The sequence below is a fragment of the Antechinus flavipes genome, chromosome 2, assembly GCF_016432865.1.
Source record: "Antechinus flavipes isolate AdamAnt ecotype Samford, QLD, Australia chromosome 2, AdamAnt_v2, whole genome shotgun sequence".
NCBI lineage: Eukaryota > Metazoa > Chordata > Mammalia > Dasyuromorphia > Dasyuridae > Antechinus > Antechinus flavipes.
The window spans coordinates 538,721,994-538,746,271 of NC_067399.1; the positions used below are offsets into that span (position 1 = coordinate 538,721,994).

Below are 24,278 nucleotides of genomic sequence, written 5' to 3' on the forward strand. Positions count from 1 at the left end.
AGGAAATCCTTTACTATAATCCTTCAGAATATCATATTCTAATATCTTCACTACTTTAATGTAGAAGCTGTTAAATCTTGTATTAGCTTAACTGTAGTTCTTTGATATTCAAATTGATTCTTTCTAGCTGATTACAATATTTTGCCCTTGTCCCAAGAGCTCTGGAATGTGACTAAAACATACCTGGAAATTTTCATTTGGGGATCTTTTTGAGGAGGTATTGATAGATGCTTTCCATTTCTATTTTAACCTCAGGTTCTAGGATATCAGGACATCAAATATCCTTGATAATTGTTTGAAATATGATGTCTTTTATGATGACGATGAAATCATCACTTTCAGATTGTCCTATAATTCTTAAATTTTTCTCCTAGATTTATTTTCCACATTAGTTGTTTTTCTAACAGTTTCTTCTTTTTACCCATTCTTCTATTTTTTTTTTCATTCTTTTGATTTCATTTTATTGTTTCTTGATGTCTCATGGAGAATTTGTTTTCACTTACTCAATTCTAATTTAAAAAATTACTTTCTTTAGTGAGTTTTTGTACTTCCTTTTCTATTTGGCCAATTCTAATTTTTAAGTAGTTCTTTTCTTTAGGGAATTTTGCCTTTTAAAATATTTTTTTCTGAAGTATTTTTCTTAAGTATTTTTGTGCCTCCTTTACAAAATTGTTGACTTTTTTAAAATGATTTTTTTTCATCACTCCAGTTTCTTTTCCCATTTTTCCTCTACCTCTCTTACTCAATTGGTAAAATTATCTTGAGCTTTTCTATTATGCCACAGTTCTCTTTTATTGTCCTGACTCAGTTTCCCTAATTATCCTGACCCAGTCCTGACTCAGTTTCTCTGCGTCAGTCTATAATTATCAGCTCAAAGCTCAGTCCTGCTACACCTCCCCTCCCTCTTTATCAGAATATTTGATAAGGATAAAAGTTCTTATGTTTTAGAATATCAGAATGCCTCTCCCCATCCCAAGCTACTAGAATGTCAGATACGTCTTATCAAGATGCCTCTCCCCATGTCCAGGCTACCTCCCCCTATTATGTCATCTCATCTCCAGAGGCTCACCCTACCCTGTCAAAGTCCTGTTCCCACTCTCAGTACCCTGACTCCACCCCCACAGCTCAATCTACCCCCTGAGTCTGAGCCATGATCATTGATCATGATACATAGATCATTGAGAACACACATTGTTTACTGGATTCTTGGAGACGATAGTCTCATTCAGCCTGGGACCAAACCATGGATCCATTTGGTCCCAGTAAATCTTTCCCTTTTAAATAAATTATTAAATACTCTCTAATCTCTCTCTTGCCTCAGTTTCTCCGGCATTATATTTTGGAGGCCCCAGGAGATGTTACAAAATGAGCAGCATTAGAGATTAGAAGAGTGTCCCCCTTGGGCCTTAGGGTGGTTGGGATCTGGATTTTTTGCTTAGGAGAGGCCAGTCCTCTGGATTTTTTTTCCAGAGCCTCTGGGAAAGAGCAGTTTCCAGCCACAACTGTGCCTGAAGCCCAGCTATGGACACTCCATTTCGGCCACAGGAGAGTGAATCTGAATGTCTTAAGATCTGTTCTATTCTGTTTGTCTGTGCTAGCAATCTGGATTCCCACAATAATGAAATGCTGACAAGCATAAATTCTGGGAGTAGGGTCCTCTGTATGCAGAGGGCACTACCTGGGTGTCTCCTAAAACACATCTGGTTCTGTATGCCAGTTGGCACAACTCTGGGCATTCCAGAGTATAAACCTGGCTGTTTTTTTTTTTTTTTGGTTGTTTTTTTTTTTTTTTAAATCCATCTGGCTTAAAAAAAAAATCTCCGTTTAGATTCTGGGAGGAAAGATTCCTTGAGGGCTATCTTTTCCAGCTAGCCCCTGGTCTGTGTAAAATGTTTTGTTTTATGTTGTAACTGGTCAGTCAATGTCTGTTTGTGATTTGTTTGTCTGTCACTTGTTTGTGACTTGTTTGGTTCAGAGCTCTGCTAAATTAAGAAATTTGGAAATTGGTTAAAATTTGCTTGTGATTTTAAACTTTTTAACCTAATGTACTAATTTGTGAGTAAAAGGAACAAAAAGGCAGACAGTTTTTCCCTGAAGCAGGTTTTCAGAGCCTGCTAGAGTGAAGGGAAATAAAACCTTATCTGATTGAAACTCAGGCTGGAGAAAACATCTGATTAGAAATTTTAGGATGATTTTAAATTTGTGGGAAATAATTTTACTGTTGCCTTTGCAGGCTAGATTTAATTATCTTTGAATGTAAGATCTTAAGAACTTATTGGAGTGAAGTTCTATTAACTTACCTGAAAGGGGTCACATGTTTCCAATTAGGTAAAGACAGGTCAGATTTTTCTAAAGGCTTCAAGACTGGCCAAAGTTGGAGCTTGGGAAAAGTCCATTGGGAAGGGCAGCCACATGGAATTCTCAGGCTCCCAACCCCCACCTCACTAAAGGTTGGTTGGGGTAGGGGTCTTTTGTCTTCAAAAGTGAAGATTAAATTCACCCCTACTGCTCTCTGCTACTTCAACTCTGGATAGCCTAATTAGCAGGGGACGGTGTATGTGTGTGTGTGTGTGTGTGTGTGAAGGTTAGCTTCCCTAACCTCCCCCTGTCTCTTTGGAGGTGGAGTGGAGGAAAAGGTGGCCACGTGGAATTCCCCCTCACACTAAGTGTGTCCCAGATTTCAAGAGATAGGCCTGCTTTTAAGTCAAATGATCAATAATTTGGTAGGTCTATTTCTAAAGGTTTAAAGGATATTTTTAAGAATCTTTCAGATTCTTTTCTGTAGAATTGGGTATTCTGTATAAATTTAATTGATTATATCCTGAGGTTATGCCCATCATTTAAAGGGCTTCTGAAAGTAATAGCTTTTACTTGTCCTTTTGAAAATGTTTCTGTTAAATATGAAAGATAACTTGTGAACTTACTGAAACAAATTTATTACTGTTATCAATATGAGATTATGGTCTTTCTAAAAGTTTAACAGTTTAAAAGTTTAACAAGAATCTCTTGGATTCTTTTAGGATATTTTAAGTCTTAATTGATTATATTGGGTCGTCCTGAGGTCATTTAAAGAGCCTCTAAAAAGAATTTTTTTTGGTCCTTTTGAAAATTTTTCTGTTATGGACATATATAATTTGGAATATTTGTCTATATGTTGGGTATTTTTAAAAGCAAACTGATTTGTATGTATAATGTTCACTTATGGAAACATCTACTTAGATATGAAATAAGTGAACATACTGAGACAAGTCCTTACTGTTATAAGGTTATGGTAAATATCTGTTTAGGATTTATCTGAAACTTCAGCTAATGGAATTTGTTATTAGAAGTAAAATTCTTTGGGCTTATAATTAAAGCTATTTGGGAGTTTTAAAGCTCCACCCTCTGATAGTTAGTGGGACAATTAACTGGAGTAAAAATGAATTAAAGCTATTTTATCCTGTTTTGCTGAAAGTTAAGTTTTAACTGCTTATGTTATGATTGTGTCACTGCATTTTTTCTTCCTTTAACTCATTTCCATGATCATAGCAATGGTCAATAAGAAACTGTTAATGCAATTCAAATATGTCATACCTTGCTTTTTCCAACCTGGTTATATGTAATCATTATATCCTGAATACTTGGCAAATGGATATTTATCCTGGTCATCTATTTGTTACTGAATATTTGTATCTGTGGATATTCAGGTTTTTAAAGGTTTCTAAATAATGAGAGAGTAAAAGCCTAACTGCCATTTTATCTATTGGAAAGGTCCTGGCCAATTTATATTGGCCTCTTCACATTTTGTATCAATCTACTCTAACCTTTATTTGTTAAGATTTGTGTTTTTGGTTCTAGATTTCCTATTCAATTTGAACTAATGAAATAGGGGGCAGGGCAGAAGTGCCTAAGAAAAATACATCAGTTTTTCCCAGTTTCCTGACCAGTTTAACCAGTTCCCTTCCTCCCTTTTTTTTCTTATGGAAAAGGAATTATCAAATTACCATTCCACATATAAATCCCAAGAGTGAATCACAATTCCTATACATAACAGACTAGTATGGTAAGTTTCCTAAAAATCCCTCAAACATAACAGCAATAGTTAAACAGTTTCAACAAATCTTAAACACAGTAATACAGTTAAAATTTTAACAATAATCCAACCCCTTTCCCACTCCCCCTGCTTCCTGCTAAGAAGACACTCTGTCCATGGAGTGGATGGGTGTGGCCATGCTGCCTGCTATCAAAGCTTCAGATGAGCTGATCCATGTCTCAGAAGCAAGACAATACCTGTAATTTTGACCAGAATCTAGAAGAACAGCCTTCAGACATCTTCTTGGAGATAAAACATAGAAACAGATAAATATAATTTCAAGTGGAAAAGAGAACCAAAAAAGAGTGATTAGAAAAAGTTTCACAGAGGAAAGGGGATGCCCGAGTCAAGCCTTAGAGGCAAGAGGTGCTACTAAGAAGCAGAAAAGAGGAGAAAGTGTAGGTCAGGTATGAGACATAATCTCAGAGACAAGAGATCACAAGGCAAGTTTGATGAATAGCAAATAGTTCAGTTTGGCTGGAAAAATAGAGTACATGAAAAACAGTAGCATGACTAAACTTGGAAACACAAGTTTGAGCCAAATAATGGAGGGCTTGAAATGCCAAAATAAGAAGATTGTATGTTATCCTAATGGCAATTGGGATCTCTGCAGACTTCAGAAAAGGGTCAGATCTCTAATTTATGAAGATTATTTTGATAGCTGTGTTGACAGAGGAGAAGCTAGAAGCAGGAGAGCAAATTAGGAGGCTATCCTGTCAGTCAATAAACTTTTATTTAGTGCCTACTATAAGCCAACTAAGACTTAGACACCTTTTGTTCAAGCAAAGTGTTATGAGTCCCTGATCTAGGTGGTGGTAATGTGAATGAAGAGAAGAAGATGGATGTAGCAGTAGAATCAAAGAGATTTAGCAACTGAATTGATATGTAGATGAGAGAAAAGAAAGAGAAGGATGATTATGAAGTTAGAAACCTGACTTCCTGGAAGGATATTGTAATTTTCAACAAAAATAGCAAATTATGGAAGATTGTTAAGTTTTAAGGGAAAGAATAAAGAATTCTGTTTTGCACACATTGAGTTTGATGTGTCTATGGATTATTCCACTGGATATCTTCAGAAATTAATTGGGAATGCAATAATTGAAACTAAAGAGACAGACTTGGGCTGGATAAAGATTAATTTGAGATCCTTCTGCAAAGAAAGGATAGGTTAACTCATGAAGCTGGCATAATCACCAAGAGAGAAGATGTGAATGTCATGATTTTCTCATGAAAATATTTTCTCTTGGAGCAGATATTGAAGAAAGAGTTGGCAAGAGTTACCTATGGATAAAAATTTATGAATGAGAAACAGAAGAAAGTGTCTGTTAGGGGATGAGAATGTGAGAAGACAAGAAAGCAGTAGTAGCTATAGTAAAATATGAGTGGTATATCCTGATTTTAAGACTGAGCATTCATATATGGAACTATAGTAGAAAAGAGAATGAATAATACTGACTGTATATGAGTGAAAGTCATAATAAGCAATAGTACAGTCACTGAGTGACTGTAGTGAGATGGAAAACTTTTCATCCTTGTTTTCTTTGGCCCCACCTGAAAGTGAGAGCGAGACCTCCCCAACTATATGTAGCTGAGGATAGAATCTGTGATTGGAGTAGGATAGGGCTAGGCAGGGGATATGATTCTAAGGTAAGAAGTCAGGAGCTGAGAAGGCAGTGAAAATCTGGTACAGGAGTTCCACCAACATGATTTAAGAGCAGCTCATGTCTCCAGCCAATGTAATTTCATTCTGAAATAGTTTTATTTTTTATTGAGTCCCAAGGAATTAGCTGATCTAACCCACTTTCCATTGCTATTATGTTTGACTTTTGAACCAGATTTCTCTCCTTCCTGATCTCTGCAGAACAGAGACTAGACTTTAGATTTCTTTCCTTTTCTCCTGTCTCTATAGCAAACCACACAGTCTTTGAGGATTTTTCTAAGAGTTTTTCACTGCTGGAAGCAATGAGAAAGTGGGATTAAATAGACATCTGTCAATATCCCCTTACATCCTCTTCCTTTTCTATTTTCCCTACTTAGATTCAGTTGTGAAAGAGAAAATCTCTCCGTCAAGGAGAGATTCTCATATCAATTGGCATTGGGACTTGGAATACATTGAAATGAGTGGAGGTAATAAGGAAGTATATTTCAGACATGGAAGATAGTTGATATAAAGGAACTAGTTTTCTACCTATTTCTTCTTTTCATACTTCTTTTTTTTCATTCTTTTGATTTCCTTTTATTGTTTCGTGATGTCTCATGGAGAACTTGTTTTCACTTACTCAATTAAAAAGCACAAGAAGTAAGAAGGCTAGGTAGGATGGATCATAATGTACAGAAAGAAATGCATTACAGGGCTGGAAAGAAAGGTTGAGATCAGGTTGCTAAAAGAGTTTTCAGTGTCATTCAGAGAAGTTTGTATTTGGCAATAGGGATAATCAAACTGGGGCAAGGGTGACATGATCAGAACTAAGCTTTTTTTTTTTTAATATATAATAACTTTTTATTGACAGAACCCATGCCAGGGTAATTTTTTTGACAACATTATCCCTTGCACTTGCTTCTGTTCAGATTTTTCCCCTCCCTCCCTTCACCCCCTCCCCTAGATGGCAAGCAGTCCTATATATGTTAAATATGTTGCAGTATATCCTAGATACAAATATATGTTTGCAGAACCGAACAGTTCTCTTGTTGCACAGGGAGAATTGGATTCAGAAGGTAAAAATAACCCAGGAAGAAAAACAAAAATGCAAATAGTTTACATTCATTTCCCAGTGTTTTTTATTTGGGTGTAGCTGCTTCTGTCCATCATTTATCAATTGAAACAGAGTTAGATCTTCTCTTTGTCAAAGAAATCCACGTCCATCAGAATACGTCCTCATACAGTATCGTTGTTGAAGTGTATAATGATCTCCTGGTTCTGCTCATTTCACTTAGCATCAGTTCATGTAAGTCTCTCCAAGCCTCTCTGTATTCATCCTGCTGGTCATTTCTTACAGAACAATAATATTCCATAACATTCCTATACCACAATTTACCCAGCCATTCTCCAATTGATGGGCATCCATTCAATTTCCAGCTTCTAGCCACTACAAACAGGGCTGCCCCAAACATTTTGGCACATACAGGTCCCTTTCCCTTCTTTAGTATTTCTTTGGGATATAAGCCCAGAAGTAACACTGCTGGATCAAAGGGTATGCACATTTTGATAACTTTTTGGGCATAATTCCAGTTTGCTCTCTAGAATGGTTGGATTCGTTCACAACTCCACCAACAATGCATTAGTGTCCCAGTTTTCCCGCATCCCCTCCAACATTCATCATTATTTTTTCCTGTGATCTTAGCCAATCTGACAGGTATGTGGTTGTAGAAGGCTGAAATTCTGAAAAGGTGTACTTGAATCTGAGACCACAGAGCACTTAAGGCTAATTACCTATTCTATGTGAGATAATGGCTCTATAAGCATATATGTAGATGATGGCTCTCCTCATGATTGGGGTTTGCTGAATGTTTGGTGGTGAGGTAATTGTAGGCAAGGATTAGAGGGCAGAGACAGAGAGGGGCCAGAGTCACTTGGCAGCATGACAAAGATGAGAGAGGCTGGAGATTCCAGACTGCAGAATCCAGGATACATCTTTGGCAAGCCATGTGGCAGCTTCCCTGCCTCCTTCACTTCTCCCCCTAAAGAGCAAGAACTTTGATTTATCCCAACTCTGGATGATCCTAAGGCTCTCCCAGGGAGCTAGCCTATACTCTACATGTGGTGGTATCTCAGAGTTGTCTTAATTTGCATTTCTCTGATCAATAGTGATTTGAACACTCTTTCATATGAGTGGCAATAGTTTCAATTTCATCATCTGAAAATTGTCTAGAACTAAGCTTTAAGAAACTCACTCAGCAGGTTTGTGGAGGATGAATTAGTTAGGAAGAGGTAGAAAGACCCATTAGAGTGCCACTTTAAAGAGTTCAGACGACAGATGATAAGGACTTGAACTATCATGGTGGTCCTATGAATAGCATTGATGTAAAAGATGCAGTTGAGGTAGAAATAACAAGATTTGGCAGTGAGAGAGAATGAGATGCTGAGAATGACACCAAGAATGAAATTCTGTCTGACTAGAAATATGGAAAGTTCCTGAAAGTAATAGAGAAATTCAGGAAAAAAACATGATTTGGGGGGAAATAAAATGCATTGCTTTGGACATGATGAATATGAGATAGGACATCTCATTTACAATGCCCTAAAAAAGGGGAAATGGAGAGAGCACTGGCCCTGAAGTCAGGAGTTTCTGAGTGTAAATCCAGCCTCAGATACTTACTAGCCTCCTTGTAACCTGGGTAACCCCCTTAACCCTGACTGCCTCCAAAAATAAAATAAGATGTTCAAAAAAAGCATGTGGTGATGCCAGCCTGGCACTCAGGAAAAAGGCTGATTATATGTATACAGGAGTTATCAGAATAGAAACGCTAGATAATGCAAACCATGTAAATTAATAAGAAAATGGAGGTCAGAATTACTGGAGCCTGATAATTTGCCTAAGAACTTACAAAGCTAGTTAGTGGCAAGGCTAGAAACGGAAGTAGTTGCTTCTATTACCTGGTTCAAAGCTTGTTCTGCTATATTACAAATCTGACAAATGGATCACTGACCTTTCTTTGCATCTTTTTCAAGGATAGGTAGAGGTGTGAGATAGGGATTCTTGCGGTGAGATGTCAAAATCCCCAGGTTTTCAACGGTTGTCCCTTTGATTATCTTCTGAAGCTGGACCTAAATGAGCAAAAATGTGTTTTGAGAAAACTGCCTTTACAATGAACACTGTTTTTCAATATGTAAACAATGACTAAGAAAAATTTGGTGATGTTTTAATAACATATTATTATTAATGTTATTGCTTATGAATATATTTTATTACTACTATATATTGCCATGAGTTTGCATATTTTTAAAATAGTTAATTAAGTTCAATTAACATGTAGTAATTTCTACTTTGCAAAGATAGCCATGGCAGTTAAGAAGGGAGCTTTTAAGAATTTGTAATATGTTAATTTTTTTTTTTTTTTATCTCTAGGCATATAGGCCTATCTCTATAGGCAAAGCATGTTTCACTTAAGGAAACTTTTATACAAGCAGATTCCTCAGGAAGGAAAGATTATAGTTCTAAAAAAAAAAATCAAATATCCAAAGCCGAAGATAATTTTAAAAAATTACCTAGTATTAGCAAGTTCATCATTAATTCGTTGGGTCATACATATCATCCAAGGATCTCAAAAATTGCTACTAATTCCTTCTACTCCAGTTTTCTAAGCAGTAATTGATTATTTTTTCAAACAGTAATAAAAGCGGTTTCATTATAACTATGAAATATGATTTACTGCCACTAAATGACTTCAGATTTTAAAGACTGTATGCATTTTATATAAATTATGTTACTATAGCAATTTTATGTAAATTGTATGTTACTATAACATACTATCGTATGTTACTATAGTATAGTTACTATAGCAAGGACAAAGACTTTGTATTTATATTATAGTGAATTATGAATTATTGGGGTTTCTAAAGCAATGAAGATGATCCTAGCTGGCATTTATGGGGTGCTATACATATTCAAATTGTTTTATAAACATTAATTAATTCACATAATTCCCCCCAAAATAGGTAAAAATGTTGATCATTATTTAAATAATGTATAACCTGAGACAGAAAGAGGGTAGCAGATTTTCTTTAGGCCTCAGAGGATCCTGAGAAGTTATAAGATTATTTTATTGTCATTGGTGGAATTCTCTAAGTACTGTGGGCAGCCACAAGTCTTCCAGGAAATAAAGTACTGTGAGTCTGGGACCAATTGAACATATCAGGAATGGATTCATATAGAAGTCAGCATCCTTAGGTTTTCAGTGCTAGAATCCAAGAAAGCAAATGTTCTGTCACAATGTCACATTAGAGAAGTAGTCAAAAGAACATGCTGAGCCAGAATCAATATTTCAGAGAAAAGAAAGGGGACCAAAACCTGGAACCAGAAAGGACAAAAGTAAGGTGTAAGCAGTTGAGTTTACCAGAGTTTTCTGTGATCAGTGATCTATCACTGATAGCTCTGGGCTGTAGAAGACCTACATGGCTAGCATTCAACTAAATAAAAGACTTTTACACTAAAAGAATAGTATATAATTATTTTGAACTTGAATAGGAAACATTTGATATGTCAAAATTTATATTAAAGACTGAATGACCAAAATTCTATCACATCTAACTGTATCTTAAATATCTATGTGTAGAGATAGAGAAAAGTTGTACTTTACCAGATTGCTTGGGTTGGGAGAGAGGGAAAGTGAGAGTTATCAACTGAGAAAAATCGATATTAGCTCAGTCTTTCCCTGATGCCTTCCTTCTCTCTCTAGTATGATGGCTAGCTGAGCACGTGGTGCACCTCTCCACTTCATGTCCTTTTTCCTTCCTCCCCAACATGTGTGATTTAGCTCCTTAGACCGATGATTTTGAAGCCTAACGATACTCACTATGAATCTTTCCATTGCTCTTTTGAATCACTTTTGATTTTGATTCTTTAGAGAATGAGGTGATGATCCATGATTCAAAGTTACCTTTAAGTGTGTATCTGATCATGCCACCTCCTTCCTTAATAACTCCATTGGCTCCCATTGACTTTAATATAAATATAAAATACTCTGTTTGGTTTTATAGCCCTTCACAGCTCAGTACCAATATATCTTTCCAGTCTTCTTTATACATTATTTTCCTTCCAACACCCCTTTCCCAGTGAGCCTTTATTTCTCTCTGTTCTTTACAGATAACATTCTATCTTTAGCCTCTGGCTTTTGTCCTAGACATCCTCCACATCTAAAGTGCACTTCCTCCTTTCAGAATCTCTTTCATAAACTTAGATGCAGCTAAAAATACTACCTACATGATGCTGTTCCTTCTCTCCCCTACTGCTTGTGCCTTTCCTACTAAACTGCTTTGTATTTAACTTCCTCATATTTATTTAACATTTATTCTGTATATATTTCTATATGTACATCTTGTTTCTTCTATTAGAATAGAAACTCCATGAAAGCAGGAACTTTTTTTTTCATTTTTAATTTTCTCTTCTCAGAACTTAGTCTGTGACTGGCACATGGTAGGTGCTTAAATAAATGCTTACTGGTTTATTGCCAGCCTTGTAGAATCACTAGTTAAAGATATAAGTATATGAAAAATCTGTAATTTTTCAGTATAGGAGTGAATTTGTGATATGAAAAATTCCATATATCTGTCCTAGGACTTTGTTTGAATTATAAATATTTTGTCCAGTATCACAAAGTCAGTAATAGTTGGAGTCAAGATTTGAACTTAGTTCTTTCTGTCTGGTAAAACAAATTTATCATATTACTTTTACAATAAAAAAAATACTAGTGTTGGGGTTTTATGACTAAGAATAGTGCTACACAATTTCCAAAAAAACCAATTCAGCCTATTTTCTTCCTTTAATTTTGGATCAACTCACTATCCATCTATAATGCTACTCCAAGATTCATGTACTAATAAATGAATTCAATGAGTTGGTCTTAGTAGATGTCATCCTTTGGATAATTTTTGAGTTTTGAGTAGTCATGGAGCTCATAGAATAGGCCCTGCAGAATTCTCATATGTTAACACATCAGCACAATGTCATATGCAAATAGGAGTATCTCGAGGTTCTCACTATACAGATAACTTCACTTCCATGATTGGTAGACACCTTTGTTGAGTATTTTTCTTACTTTTTTAATGTCAAAGATAATTTGTGCATAACATTTAAAAGATGTCATTCACAAAATATATTATCAATAAAAACTAGCAAGACTAAGAGATGACTGAGTCCTAGGACTGCCCTAGTTCTCATGAGTCATCAAAACATCTGGAGGAAGGCCTCCAGCATGTGGGGAAGATCCTTTATGGGAGGACATTGGCTTGTTGGAGTTATGCAATTGGGCTAAGTGCACAAATTGGTGCAGTCGATAGAGCACTAACCATGGATTCAGGAAGACCTGAATTCAAATCTGACCTTAGATACTTCCCAGCTGTATGTCCTGAGCAAGTCACTTAACCCTTAACACTTAGCCTCAGTTTCTTCATCTGTCAAATGAGCTGGAGAAGGAAATGACAAATTACTGTAGGGTCTTTGTCAGGAAAAACCCATTTTGGGTCACAAGAAGTCAGACATGACTGAAATGACTTAACAACAAATGCATAAATGCAATTAGAATATATTATCTATAGTTATGAGATCACCATCTACTAAAACATTAGAATGTTAAAGTCAGTTTAAAATGAATAATAAGAAAAGCCTGGGAAGGGCAAAGGAGTCACAAAAAGAAGCTATACCAGTTTGGGGGGGGGGGTGGAGCAGAGAAGAAGGAGTGACTTTGTTGTCATTCATATCATGAGCTGAATGTATGTACATAAGTTTTATGCCTTTTCTTTCCCTTTCCTTTTTTTTCAGCTCCATGTATCTAAGCTATCTAGGCTCTCCCAATGCCTGCCTGAATTATTGCATAACCATTAGCATCAGGAGTCCTGCAAAGCTCAGAGTCAAATATTTTCCTCATTTGTCCTTTCTTAGAGACGGTTCTTCTAAATATACTGGAGGCTTCTCAGATTCAGAAATGGTTGTGTCTTCATTTATTGGATTGATATCTGGACCCAATGAAGCAAAAGTAAATCAAAGGAGGCAAGAAAGATCTAGCTTAAATATTTCCAAATGTGAAGATGTAGAAGGCCAGTCTGACAGTTTCAGGGTACACAGTACCATTTATCTAGATTTTCTGAAAGCCTTTGATAAAGTGTACCTGACAGGCTGCTGCTAAAGACAGAAGCAGCAGGATCCAACTTAAAACACAGTAATCAATAATAAAAAAAAAATGGAGGCAGAAAATATTCAGGTTTTGTCAACAACCAGAGCATAGAAAAATGATTCTAAGGCATTTGCACAAGATTCACATATACAACCAGAATCAATGTCAGAATGGAGAGTGGAAAAAAAAACCCACTGATGACTCAGTCTATGTAATATGACTCAAATTCCATTGGAGGAGCAAAAATCATTAACTGAAGAAGTGCTGAATTAAAAAAAAAATAAGGCAGCTTAAAATTCTAGTTATGTTATGCCTTTTAACCAAAGAGCTCATTGCTAGCCATGTACTCCAAGGAGGTTAAAGAAATTTTTTAATGTCCCATATACACTGAAACATAGTACTTTTCATAGTAGTAAATAGGTTCACATCAATTGGGAACTGGTTCAAGAAAATGCGGTACATTGAGGTAATGTAGTATTTCTGTACTATCAGAAATGTCTAACAAGCATTTATTAAATTCCCACTCTGTTCCAGGCATTAGATTGAGTGTTAGGGATACAAAGGAAGATAGTGTCCTCAAGGAACTTTCAGTTTAATGGATGAAGTAATGAATAAATAAGAAATAAAAAAGCAATGGAAACTTTATATAAATAGATACAAAATGAAGCAGTCAAGATAAGAACAATGATATACACAAAGACTACAACAACATGAAAACACAACAGCAAAAAATAAAATTGAAGTGGAATGTTATATAATTATGATCATCCTTAGTGAAGAAGAAAAGATAAGTGAAGGTACGTCCTTCATTTGGCACAAAATACTGAATGAAGAATAAACAATAACTTCATGTAATATTTAATTCATTTGAGACTTAAGCTCACTTTACTAAAGTGTTTCTTTTTCCCTTTTTTTCTCATTTAATTCTTTATTATAAGGAAGGAGGGAGGAATGAGTATTTATTAGGTACTATTAAGTACCTAAAGTCTGCCAGGCACTGTGATAAATATTTTAAATATTATCTCATTTGTCCCAAATACTATATATCAACCCTTTTTTTAAGGAATGGGCCTCTGGGTAGGAGAGATTCAGATACTGATAAACCAAGATTATGTAAAAGTAAAAGTTATAGTGTTATTCATGATGCTTCCATATAATTAAAAATGAGTTAATTTATAATAATACTAGCTTAGTCTTGGATTTGAGGAAGAGGATGGAAACACTGATCTTGAAAGACTTTTTTTTTTTTTTTTTTTTTTTAGGTCAGGGAACTGAAGTTAAATGATTTGCCCAGAGTCACACAGTTAGTAAATGTCAAGTATCTGAATTTGAACTCGGATCCTCCTAACTCCAGGACTCTTTCCATTGTGCCACCTAGATGCCCCTGAAAGGTTTTCATAATGAATAACAAAAGAAGTACAATTGACAGTCTTTGAGGGTAGGTGCATGGAATCCTTCTCAGTTAGAAGAACTTGCATTTACTGTGATATGATAATGAAAAAGGATGGTTATGAGTTCTTGTAGGATTCCTAAAATCAATATCAAAGGTTATACTACTAGCAAAATGGTCCAGATTCTATCAGGGACTAGCTGGAGGATCCTAGCCCAAACTAGCATTTAGAGGAACCTTATTTTCCTCACATTTTCCTATGAATGCTATCTTCTCCTTTATCCCTGCCAGCCAGACACTGAACCCATTGTTGCCACCCCTTTCAACAGGAACTCATTATCTCTTCTCCACTCTGAACCTTACATACAACCCTACTCCCTCCCCTAATGATAGTAGGTAGCTCCTATAGGACAGACACTTCATATGTACCCCTAAGATTTCCTGCCCTTTCCATTAGACATAAAGTTGAACTCTCCTACATGTGTTCTCTTCCTTAGAATACGAAGGCTTTGAAAGTAGGAACTTTCTCCTTTTTCAGTTGTTATCCCCAGTGCTTGGTATATGGCAAAGGCTGAAAAAGTTATTCATTCATTAAAAAAAAATCATCTAAAAGCTGTCTAGTAATAATATTCTTAATAATGAAAATTTAAGTTCTGAAGTACATTCAGAACTGAGTCAAGAATTAGTGTTACTTAAATTAGGAAGCGATGGTTACATGACCCTTAAAATGTTCACATGGTTTAGTAGATAAAGTACTGGAATTGGAACAACAAAGTTTGGAGAATGGGACCTCAGAATCCATCTAGTTCAAGTCTTTCATTTAATATATGAGAAAACTTTGGACCCAGGAAGATTAAATCACTTTCCCAGGGTCACCCAGATAAGAGTTTGAAATAGAATTTGAACCTGCCTGCTCTGACTCCAGAGCCAATGCTCCTTTCAGTAGTCCATGCTGTAATGCCATAAATTGTGAAATGGACAAGTCACTTCACTTCGGAGCCTCATTTTCCTGATCTGTAAAATGGGGATACTACTATTGATGATAGCTAACATCTATATAGAGAGTTTACAATGGCCTGCATTATGCTAAATTTACATTTCTTTTCTCATTTGAACCTCACGACAATGCTGAGATGGAGATGTTATTATCATTTTCATTTTATGCATGAGAAAATTGAGGCAGACAGAAGCTAATGCACTTAAACTACTAAATGTTTGAGGTCAAATTTGAACTCGGCTTCCTCATTTCAGGTTGAACCCTTTTATCTACTGCACCAACTAACTGGCTCAATAATAATAATGATGATACCATTTACGTTGTTGGGTTATTGCGTACAAGATATTTTGTAAATGTATATGTAAATATACTTTGTATATGCATGAGCAATTAATATTATTATTGTTGTTCCCAAAGACCAAGAAGAATAATGCCATGAGCCAACCAGATTGCAAATAAATGAAAACCATTTGTTTTGTTTTTTTTATGGCATTTTGACAGTTTTTTACTAATATTTGCATAATAGGGTTTTAAACAATCAATATAAGACACTACATTTTCTTCCCAATAAAGACTGTACAATAGGAATTGTCAGGGCTTTTGGGACTGTGGCAATTATGAATCTTTTAACTTTCTGTCAACTACAGCCATGAGGTTTTTTTAAATTCTTAAAGATTATAATCATGAGAATGTGGTAAAATTTGAATTGATAAGATTAAAGAAAAAATTATTTCATCTCAACCATGTTTATAAATGTGTTAAAATCATGTCATTTAATGGAGTCTTTGGCCATGCTTTCTCTCTTTCTAAATCATCCCTGCACAGATGTACTGTTGTTTTTATGCACATTTGGGATACTATAAAGTATGTGCTAAAAGAATGAAATTTAATTAAAATAGCAACATTTTTTACCCTTTTTTTAAGCTTTTGTTTCATAAGCATTGATTTTCTTTTTGGTCACTTTAAATTCTGTCAGATTGTTTATGGTAGGCCATTTGATGCACTCATATATGTTTTAATAAATATATGGACTAACTTACTAAAAGAGGTGATGAAACAAAGAGTAAAAAGAGGTTCATAAGAATTTGAAGAAGGAAACTTAATTGAAGGATATAATGACAGAACCAGAAGTAAACCAGGCACACTAATGCTATCTTTTTACTTTCCTAAAAATCAGTCATCTATTAATTATAGAGTAGAAATTAGCTTAATGGTTTTAAAATATTTGGCTCCCTTACTAAAGAGTTTGATAGAGGGACTGCTGAAATACATAATTCATAACTTTGTATATGCCCATATTTGGAAAAAACCATTTAAATATCTTAGGAATATTCACCCATAACTAATTACTATACAGAGTTCATTCTAATCAGTTTTCAATAATATAATCCAAGTTTAAAATGATTTCCATATGTAATTTACTATAGTTTAGTGCTCTATCAGCCCAAGCCTTGCGGCTCAAAGCTATCACAATAATACGTTTGGGCGTCTAGCCACCAAAATGGGAACTTAAAGTGAAAAAAAAAGGTTTTGTAAAATGCCTTCAAATAGCATTTATAGTAAAATATAAAAAGAGCAAAGGAAAGAAAAACCTTTAGTTTTGAAATACAGAATAAATGTAACCTAAGTATCACATTTCAATCTCTGATTGGTAGATTGAGTTCATTTGGAGGATCTCTCTCCAATAAAAATCTCTATAAAGTCATTTCTTTCCCCACCCATGTACATTGGAATTTGCCTTGTTACTCTCAAATGACTCTCAGTCCTCTGCAAGGGACTAAAATAGTAATACTATTCTTAATAATGAAAATTTAAGTTCTGAAGTATATTCAGAACCGAGTCAAGAATTAGTGTTACTTAATCTAAAAAAAAAATCAACTATAGAGTAGATTTATTGAAGGCAGTAAAGAACAGATAAAAGAATCGTATCTGAATTCCTTTAGAGAGGCAATGGTTATCACACACTTTTCTAAGGAGCTTCCTTTTGTCATCCTAAGAAGTTTAGTGCCTCCCCCCTCAACTCTACAAAACTTTTAGATCAGAACATTTTCTTGTTTTTTTTTGCCTCCATTTCTCAGAATTTTCCTATATCTCCTGTAATATGGGATACTTTTTATGGCACCATACTTATGATGGACCTCAGCTTAGTCCTGGGACTTCTGAGCATCTTTATCTCTAAATTCCTGAAAACCCCCTTTTTTAGAAGTGCCACATTCTTTCTTCCATTCCATGAGGAGAAGACGAAGAAGCCACTAGAACCCTTTTCAGAGTCACTTGAACTCTCTTAGTTCATGCTCAGTATGTTTATTTTTTCTCTGCTAGATTAAAATATAAGACTTTTTAATCTTTTCAGGGAGGGCAGGTATAGATTGAAATAAGATCAGAATACTATTACCTTAGATACCATGGATCAGAAAGCTGCCCAAATTAAAACTTTTTATATACTATTTAGAGATAGAATGGGGTTTTTTGGGGGAAGGAGTCACTAGAGTTTTCCTATTTAAAAATATTTAATAGTATTTTATTTTTCTAAATATACGTAAAGATAGTTTTTTTAAAAAGGCAACTGAAGTTAAATGACTTATCCAGGATGATATAGCTAGTAAGTATTAAGTGTCTTAAGTCTGAATTTGAACTCAGGTCCTTCTGACTCCAGGGCCAGTGCTCTATCCACTATACCACTTAGCTGCCCCTTAAAGATAATTTTCAACATTCATTTTCACAAAACCTTGTGTTCCAAATTTTCTTCCCTCTCTTTCTCCCTCCCCAAGATAGCAAGCAGTTCAGTATGGGTTAAACCTGTACAATTCTTCTAAATGTATTTCCATATTTGTCACTCTGTTTAAGAAAAATCAAATCAAAAGAAAAAAAAACAGGAGAAAGGGGGTGGAAATCAAGCAAAAAACAAGAACAAAAGGTGAAAATACAATGCTTTGTTCCATATTCAGTCTCCAATAATTCTGTCTGGATGAGGGTGGTACTTTGCATCACAAGTCTATTAGAATCACCTTGAATCACCTCATTGTTGAAAAGAACCCAATTCATCACAGTTAATCATAACCTCATCTTATTGTTACTCTTCTCTTTGTTCTGCTCACTTCACTTAGCATCAATTCATATAAGTTTTTTCATGTTTTTCTGAAATTAGCCTGCTCATCATTTCTTATAGAACAATTCATAGAACATTCATATGCCATAACTTATTTGAGAGAATGGTTTTTAAAATGATCAACCAACCGATCAAAAGCATTTATTAAATACCAACTATGGGGATGCACTATGGGGGTTTCAAAGAAAAAATGAAATTTGGGACAGATTATGGATGCCAACAGGCATTGGAGTATGTATTTCAACACTGCCATCTTTGGATTATGTAAAAAATTATTACAATTTCAAGGCTTAATTATATACTTGAGAAGTCTGATGGCATAAGTCAAGTCAATAAGCATTTATTGAGTGTCTACTATATGCCAAGCACAATATTAAATATTTAGGATACAAAGAAAGAAAAAATTCCTGCCTTCAGTAGATTCATAATCTACTGATAAATAATTTGCCCAAATATAGTCCTGTTTGTAAAGACAGCATAGTGAAATGGAAAGAATTCTGGTTTCCAAGTCAGCAAGACCTGCCTCTAAACACTAAGCTTAGCACTAAGACCTTGGGCAAGTCATTGAGCTTCTTAATTCCCCAGGCACTCTCCAAGATTAAATATTGAAGAATAGTTACTCATCTGCATTTAATAGATAAAGAATGATCCTTTTCCAACCATCATATATATTTGAATGGACAGAGTTGGTTTATTAATAAAATATCTTGGGAAAACATTGCAGATAGATGATACTTTGGATATAAAATTAAATAGGTTGGTTTATATTTGAGATATTTCAGAGCTTTCAAAGAAAAAGAAATGGCTGTGTATGTGACAATTTTTTTTCTTTCTTTTATTTTGTATTTAAGTTCTAAATAATTAAGTTTTTAAAAATGATTTACTAGGGGAAAATGACTCAAGTTCATTTGATAAAAATTTGATATTCAGGATACATAGGGATTTGATACAAATAGGACAAAGGGGTTTATTTGTTTGATTTTCTGACATTAAGTGGTCAAAGAGCATGAACACTTTAAAGGAAAAATTACAAACTCTCATTATGTGAAAGATTGCTCCAAATCACTGATAATGAAAGAAATGCATTTTAAAATTAATTCTTAGAATTCACCTCACATTTATCACATAGTTGGAGAGACTGTGGAGAGGCACACTTAACATAAACCATTCTAAAAATAGTTTCAAATAACAAGAAGTTACAAAATTGTTCCTACCCTTCTATTCAATGATCCTACTACTAGCATATACTCCAAGGAAGACAAAGATGGGAGAAATGACTCCATACATATCAAATTATAGTAATACTTTTTGAGAAAGCAAAAAACTGGGAACAAAAGGGATAGCCATCAATTGGGGAATGGTTAATATTATGATAATAATATGAAATCTGAAACTAATGAATATTGCTTAGTAGGAAATAATTTTATACAGTTTAGAAAAATATGGAAGATTTGTATGAAATGGGACAGTTTAAGCAAGAAGACTCAGAGAAATAATAATCAATGACTACAATAGTATAAAGAACTGAATTCCAAGCTTTGATAATTTTGATTCTGAAGAGCTGATGATGATACCTTTATTTCTTCAAACTACAGAGAGTAAAGTATTGAAAAGTGGGTCAGGCATGGTTTTTATGGATTTTGCTTAACTTTTTCTTTGTTAGAAGGAAAAGCAAAAGGGGAAGGGAGAAGTTTTTCAAAAAGTCTTTCAAAAATCCCAAACTGGTCCCTGAAACAAAACCCATCTTTTTAATACTACTATCTTTTAGTGAGGCTAAGAGGGAATAGAGGTGAATTATTCCCTTTAATGGCATCTTCCTTCTGGCTAATTTTGAGTTCCATTAGGAAACTTTGTCTTTCCCCTTGTTAATTCCTAATTGTTAAAACCCCTTTCTTTGCTAAATATTTACCTGTAAGTACTACTTGCCTCATGCAGCCCTCCCTATTTAGGATCCCTCCCCCCACCTTACAGTCCCTCCTTTTCTTAACCCTTTTCCTCATAATTTCTGTATTCCCTTCTATTTAGCTTATTCCTTGCCTTTTCACTTTTCCCCTTCCACTTTTCAATGAGGTGGGAGAAGTTTCTCTGTAAATCAAATATGTCTAATATTTTTCTCTTTAAGCCAATTCTGATGAGAATAAGATACATACTATGTTCATCCTCTTCCCTTCTTTCCCTCAGATATAATAGGTTTCCTTTGCCTCTTCATGAGATGTGGTACCTCCACTTTTCCCTTTTTCTGGTTCAATTTCCTTTCTACCTCTAGATTCTTTTTTATATTATAACAGTAAAACCAAATTATACATGTATTCTTTATGCATACTCATAACAGAAATATAGTTCCCAAGATTTCTCTTTACCTTTTTATGTTTCTCTTGAATCCTATATTTGGAGGTCAAACTTTCTGTTTAGTTCCATTTCCTTCATCAGAAATAGATGGAATTCATCTATTTCATTGAATGTCCATCTTCTTCCCTAGGAAAAAATGCTCATTTTTTTCTGGGTAAGTTATTCTTGGCTGCATACCAAGTTCCTTAGCCTTTCAGAATATCAGATTCCAGGCCCTTTGATCTTTTAATGTGGACACTGCTAGATCCTGAGTAATCCTTATTGTGACTCCTTTGTATTTGAATTTTTTTTCCTAGCTTCTTGTAGTATTTTTTCCTTAGTCTAATAGTCCTGGAATTTAGCCACAATATTTCTTGGAGTTTTGATTTTGGGATCTCTTTTAGCAGGTGATAGATTAATTCTTTGAATGTCTATTTTACCCTTCATTTCTATAACATCTAGGCAGTTCTCTTTGATGATTTTTTGAAAAAAAAAGTGTCTAAGGTCTTTTTTTCATCATGCTTTTTAGGAAGTCCAATAATCCTCAGATTATCTCTCCTGGATCTATTTTCCAGGTCTGTTGTTTTCCCAAGTAAGTATTTAACATTTTTTTCATTTTTTGGTTTTGCTTGAGTGATTCTTGGTGTCTCTAGTCATTCATTTCCATTTGTTGAATTCTGATTTTTAATGAATTATTTTCTTCATTTACTTTTTCATTTCTTTTTTGTAATTGTCCAATTAAGTTTTTAAATGAGTTGTTTTGTTCTATGCAATTTTTTCCATTCCACCAATTTTATTTTTTAGAGAGCTATTTTCTTTTTTCAATTCACTAATTCTGTTTTCCTTGGAATTGTTTACCTTTTCCAATTCACTAATTCTGTTTTTCAGGGATTTGATTTCTTTATCCACTGTATCTTTACATGAGTGGGATGACTTATCCAGACCCTTTTGCCAAGCTTTCCTTTCCTTTTCCCATTTTTCTTTTGGCTCTCTAGTAAGAGCCTTTTTAATTTCTTATATGAGAATCTTGTTTGTTGGGGATCAGATCATCTTCTGGATGGAAATAGTAAACCACTAAAAGATCATTGCCAAGAAAACTTCATGGATGATATGGTTTATGGGGTCACAAAGAGTCAGATACAACTGAACAATAAAATTTCTTACTTATAGCCTAGTGCTCTTTGTACAACACTGCTTCTAATTTATTCTCATTAAGATAATGCTTGCTCATGGTTTTAGATAGACCCTATTATTTTGAGAAAAGTTCTATTGTTTCTTGAACTTTTTTAATGTTTTCTTTTTTAAACAGGAATGGATATTGTAATTGTTCAAAAGCTTTTTCTGTATCTATTTAAATACTCATGAATCTTATTGCTTATCTTATTAATACAGTCAATTTTATGTATAGTTTTTCCTAATATTGACTTAGCCTTACATTATTGGTATAAATCCATCCTAGTCACAATATGTGACCTTTCTAATATATTACTATAGTTTCCTGGATAATATTTTTTCTGCATCAAAATTCAATAAGAAATTGTTCTGAAATATTCTGTTTTGACTCTCCCTGGTTACTTAAGCTTAATACTTAATTAAGACCATATTTGTGTCATAGGAGGTATTTTGGTAGGATTCTTTCTTTACCTATTTGGGAATTAATTGTTGTCTAAATGTTTAGCTATTGTTCATTCTTCATTCTTGAGGACCACCATGATACCAGGGAGGGGATGCCCTGACATCCAAGTGAATTAGATTTAGTAAAGAAAGGCTGTGCAAGGTCACCAGACTCACTTTCTCCTCCAAAGCCATTTGAGTCCAATAGCAAGATATAGATCAGGATAAATGGAGATGGCCCTGGATGCAGTGGAACACCTTGGTCTTTAAGCTAAGGTCTTTTAAGAGGATTCAATTTGACTGAGGTAATGCCCAATCGGTGCCTACGGTTATATAAGAAAGGAGGCAGAGAATGGCCTCTTTTACCTAGCCCAAAAATCATTCTGGGAGGGAAAAATCTTTAGGGTTTCTGGCTAAAAGAAAAACTTGCTATTTACATTCACTCTGAGCCAAAAAGGGCCCAAACAATGATTGAGTGGGACTCATCCTGGGACCTGTGAATCAAGAAAAATGAGGCTAGTGACCTTGCATATTTCTCCCTCATTTAAATCTGATTCACTTGCATGTCGTGACATCACATCTCTGATGTCATAATCTTCTTTAAGAACAAAGGAAAAACAACAATTTGTGAGTAGGAATAGGAGCTGCCCCATTGGAGACTCAATTGAGACTGGTTAAGTTGGGCAATACAGCTCTTTTGGTTTTTTCCTTTCTTTTCTCTTTCCCTTCTCTTCCCTCTGTTCACATAGGTATTATATCCTTACCACTGCCCAAAGGAATGTAAATTTGGATTGCTGAAACTTCCAAGATATTTTAAGAGTTACATTTCTTTCTTAAAAACCATGTCTTAAAGCCAATTCACTAGGCTCTCATTGATTGGCCAACAATAAGGCCCAGGGCAACCCTTATTTGCTCACTGTTTGGGCTTTGACTGGTTCATATTGAATGTAAATGTCAATTATATCTGTTTTGACCAAAAACACCGAGAGGCTTCCCCACCCAGATTGAGACTTTTAGTAGATATAGTTTATAAATCCATTGGATTCTGGAGTTTTTTTGGGGGGGATTTCATTTATGGCTTGTTCAATTTCTTTTTTTTTCTTCAAGATAGGGTTATTTAAATACTCTATTTCCTATTTTATCTGGGCAATTTGTATATATATATTTTGATGGAATGATTCTTTTTTTAAATTTTTAATAGCTTTTTATTTACAAGTTATATGCATGGGTAATTTTACAGCACTGACAATTGCCAAACCTTTCATTCCAATTTTTCCCCTTCTTTCCCCCACCCCCTCCCCTAGATGTCAGGATGACCAATACATGTTAAATATGTTAAAGTATAAATTAAATACAAAATAAGTATACATGTCCCAACCATTATTTTGCCGTACTAAAAGAATCGAACTCTGAAATATTGTACAATTAGTTTGTGAAGGAAATCAAAAATGCAGGCGGGCAAAAATATAGGGATTGGGAATTCTATGTAATGGTTCTTAGTCATCTCTCAGAGTTCTTTCTCTGGGTGTAGCTGGTTCAGTTCATTACTGCTCCATTGGTACTGATTTGGTTCATCTCATTGCTGAAGATAGCCAGGTCCATCAGAATTGATCATCATATAATATTGTAGTTGAAATATATAATGATCTCCTTGTCCTGCTTATTTCACTCAGCATCAGTTCATGTAAGTCTCTCCAGGCTTTTCTGAAATGATCCTGTTGGTCATTTCTTACCAAACAATAATATTCCATAATATTCATATACCACAATTTATCTAGCCATTCTCCAATTGATGGGCATCTACTCAGTTTCCAGTTTCTGGCCACTACATAGAGGGCTGCCACAAACATTCTTGCACATACAGGTCCCTTTCCCTTCTTTAAGATTTCTTTGGGATATAAGCTCAGTAGTAACATTGCTGAATCAAAGAGTATGCACA

At 34.7% G+C, this 24,278-nt stretch overlaps 1 protein-coding gene across 1 annotated transcript in view; it reads right to left on the reverse strand.

Annotated features, from left to right (window-relative positions):
* IQCH (IQ motif containing H) overlaps nt 1–24,278 on the reverse strand; it is a 295,121-nt gene that overhangs the window by 169,468 nt on the left and 101,375 nt on the right. Inside the window, exon 6 of the mRNA XM_051980800.1 lies at nt 8,720–8,837. Coding sequence (XP_051836760.1) covers nt 8,720–8,837 — 118 coding nt within the window. The remainder of the gene's footprint in view (nt 1–8,719; nt 8,838–24,278) is intronic.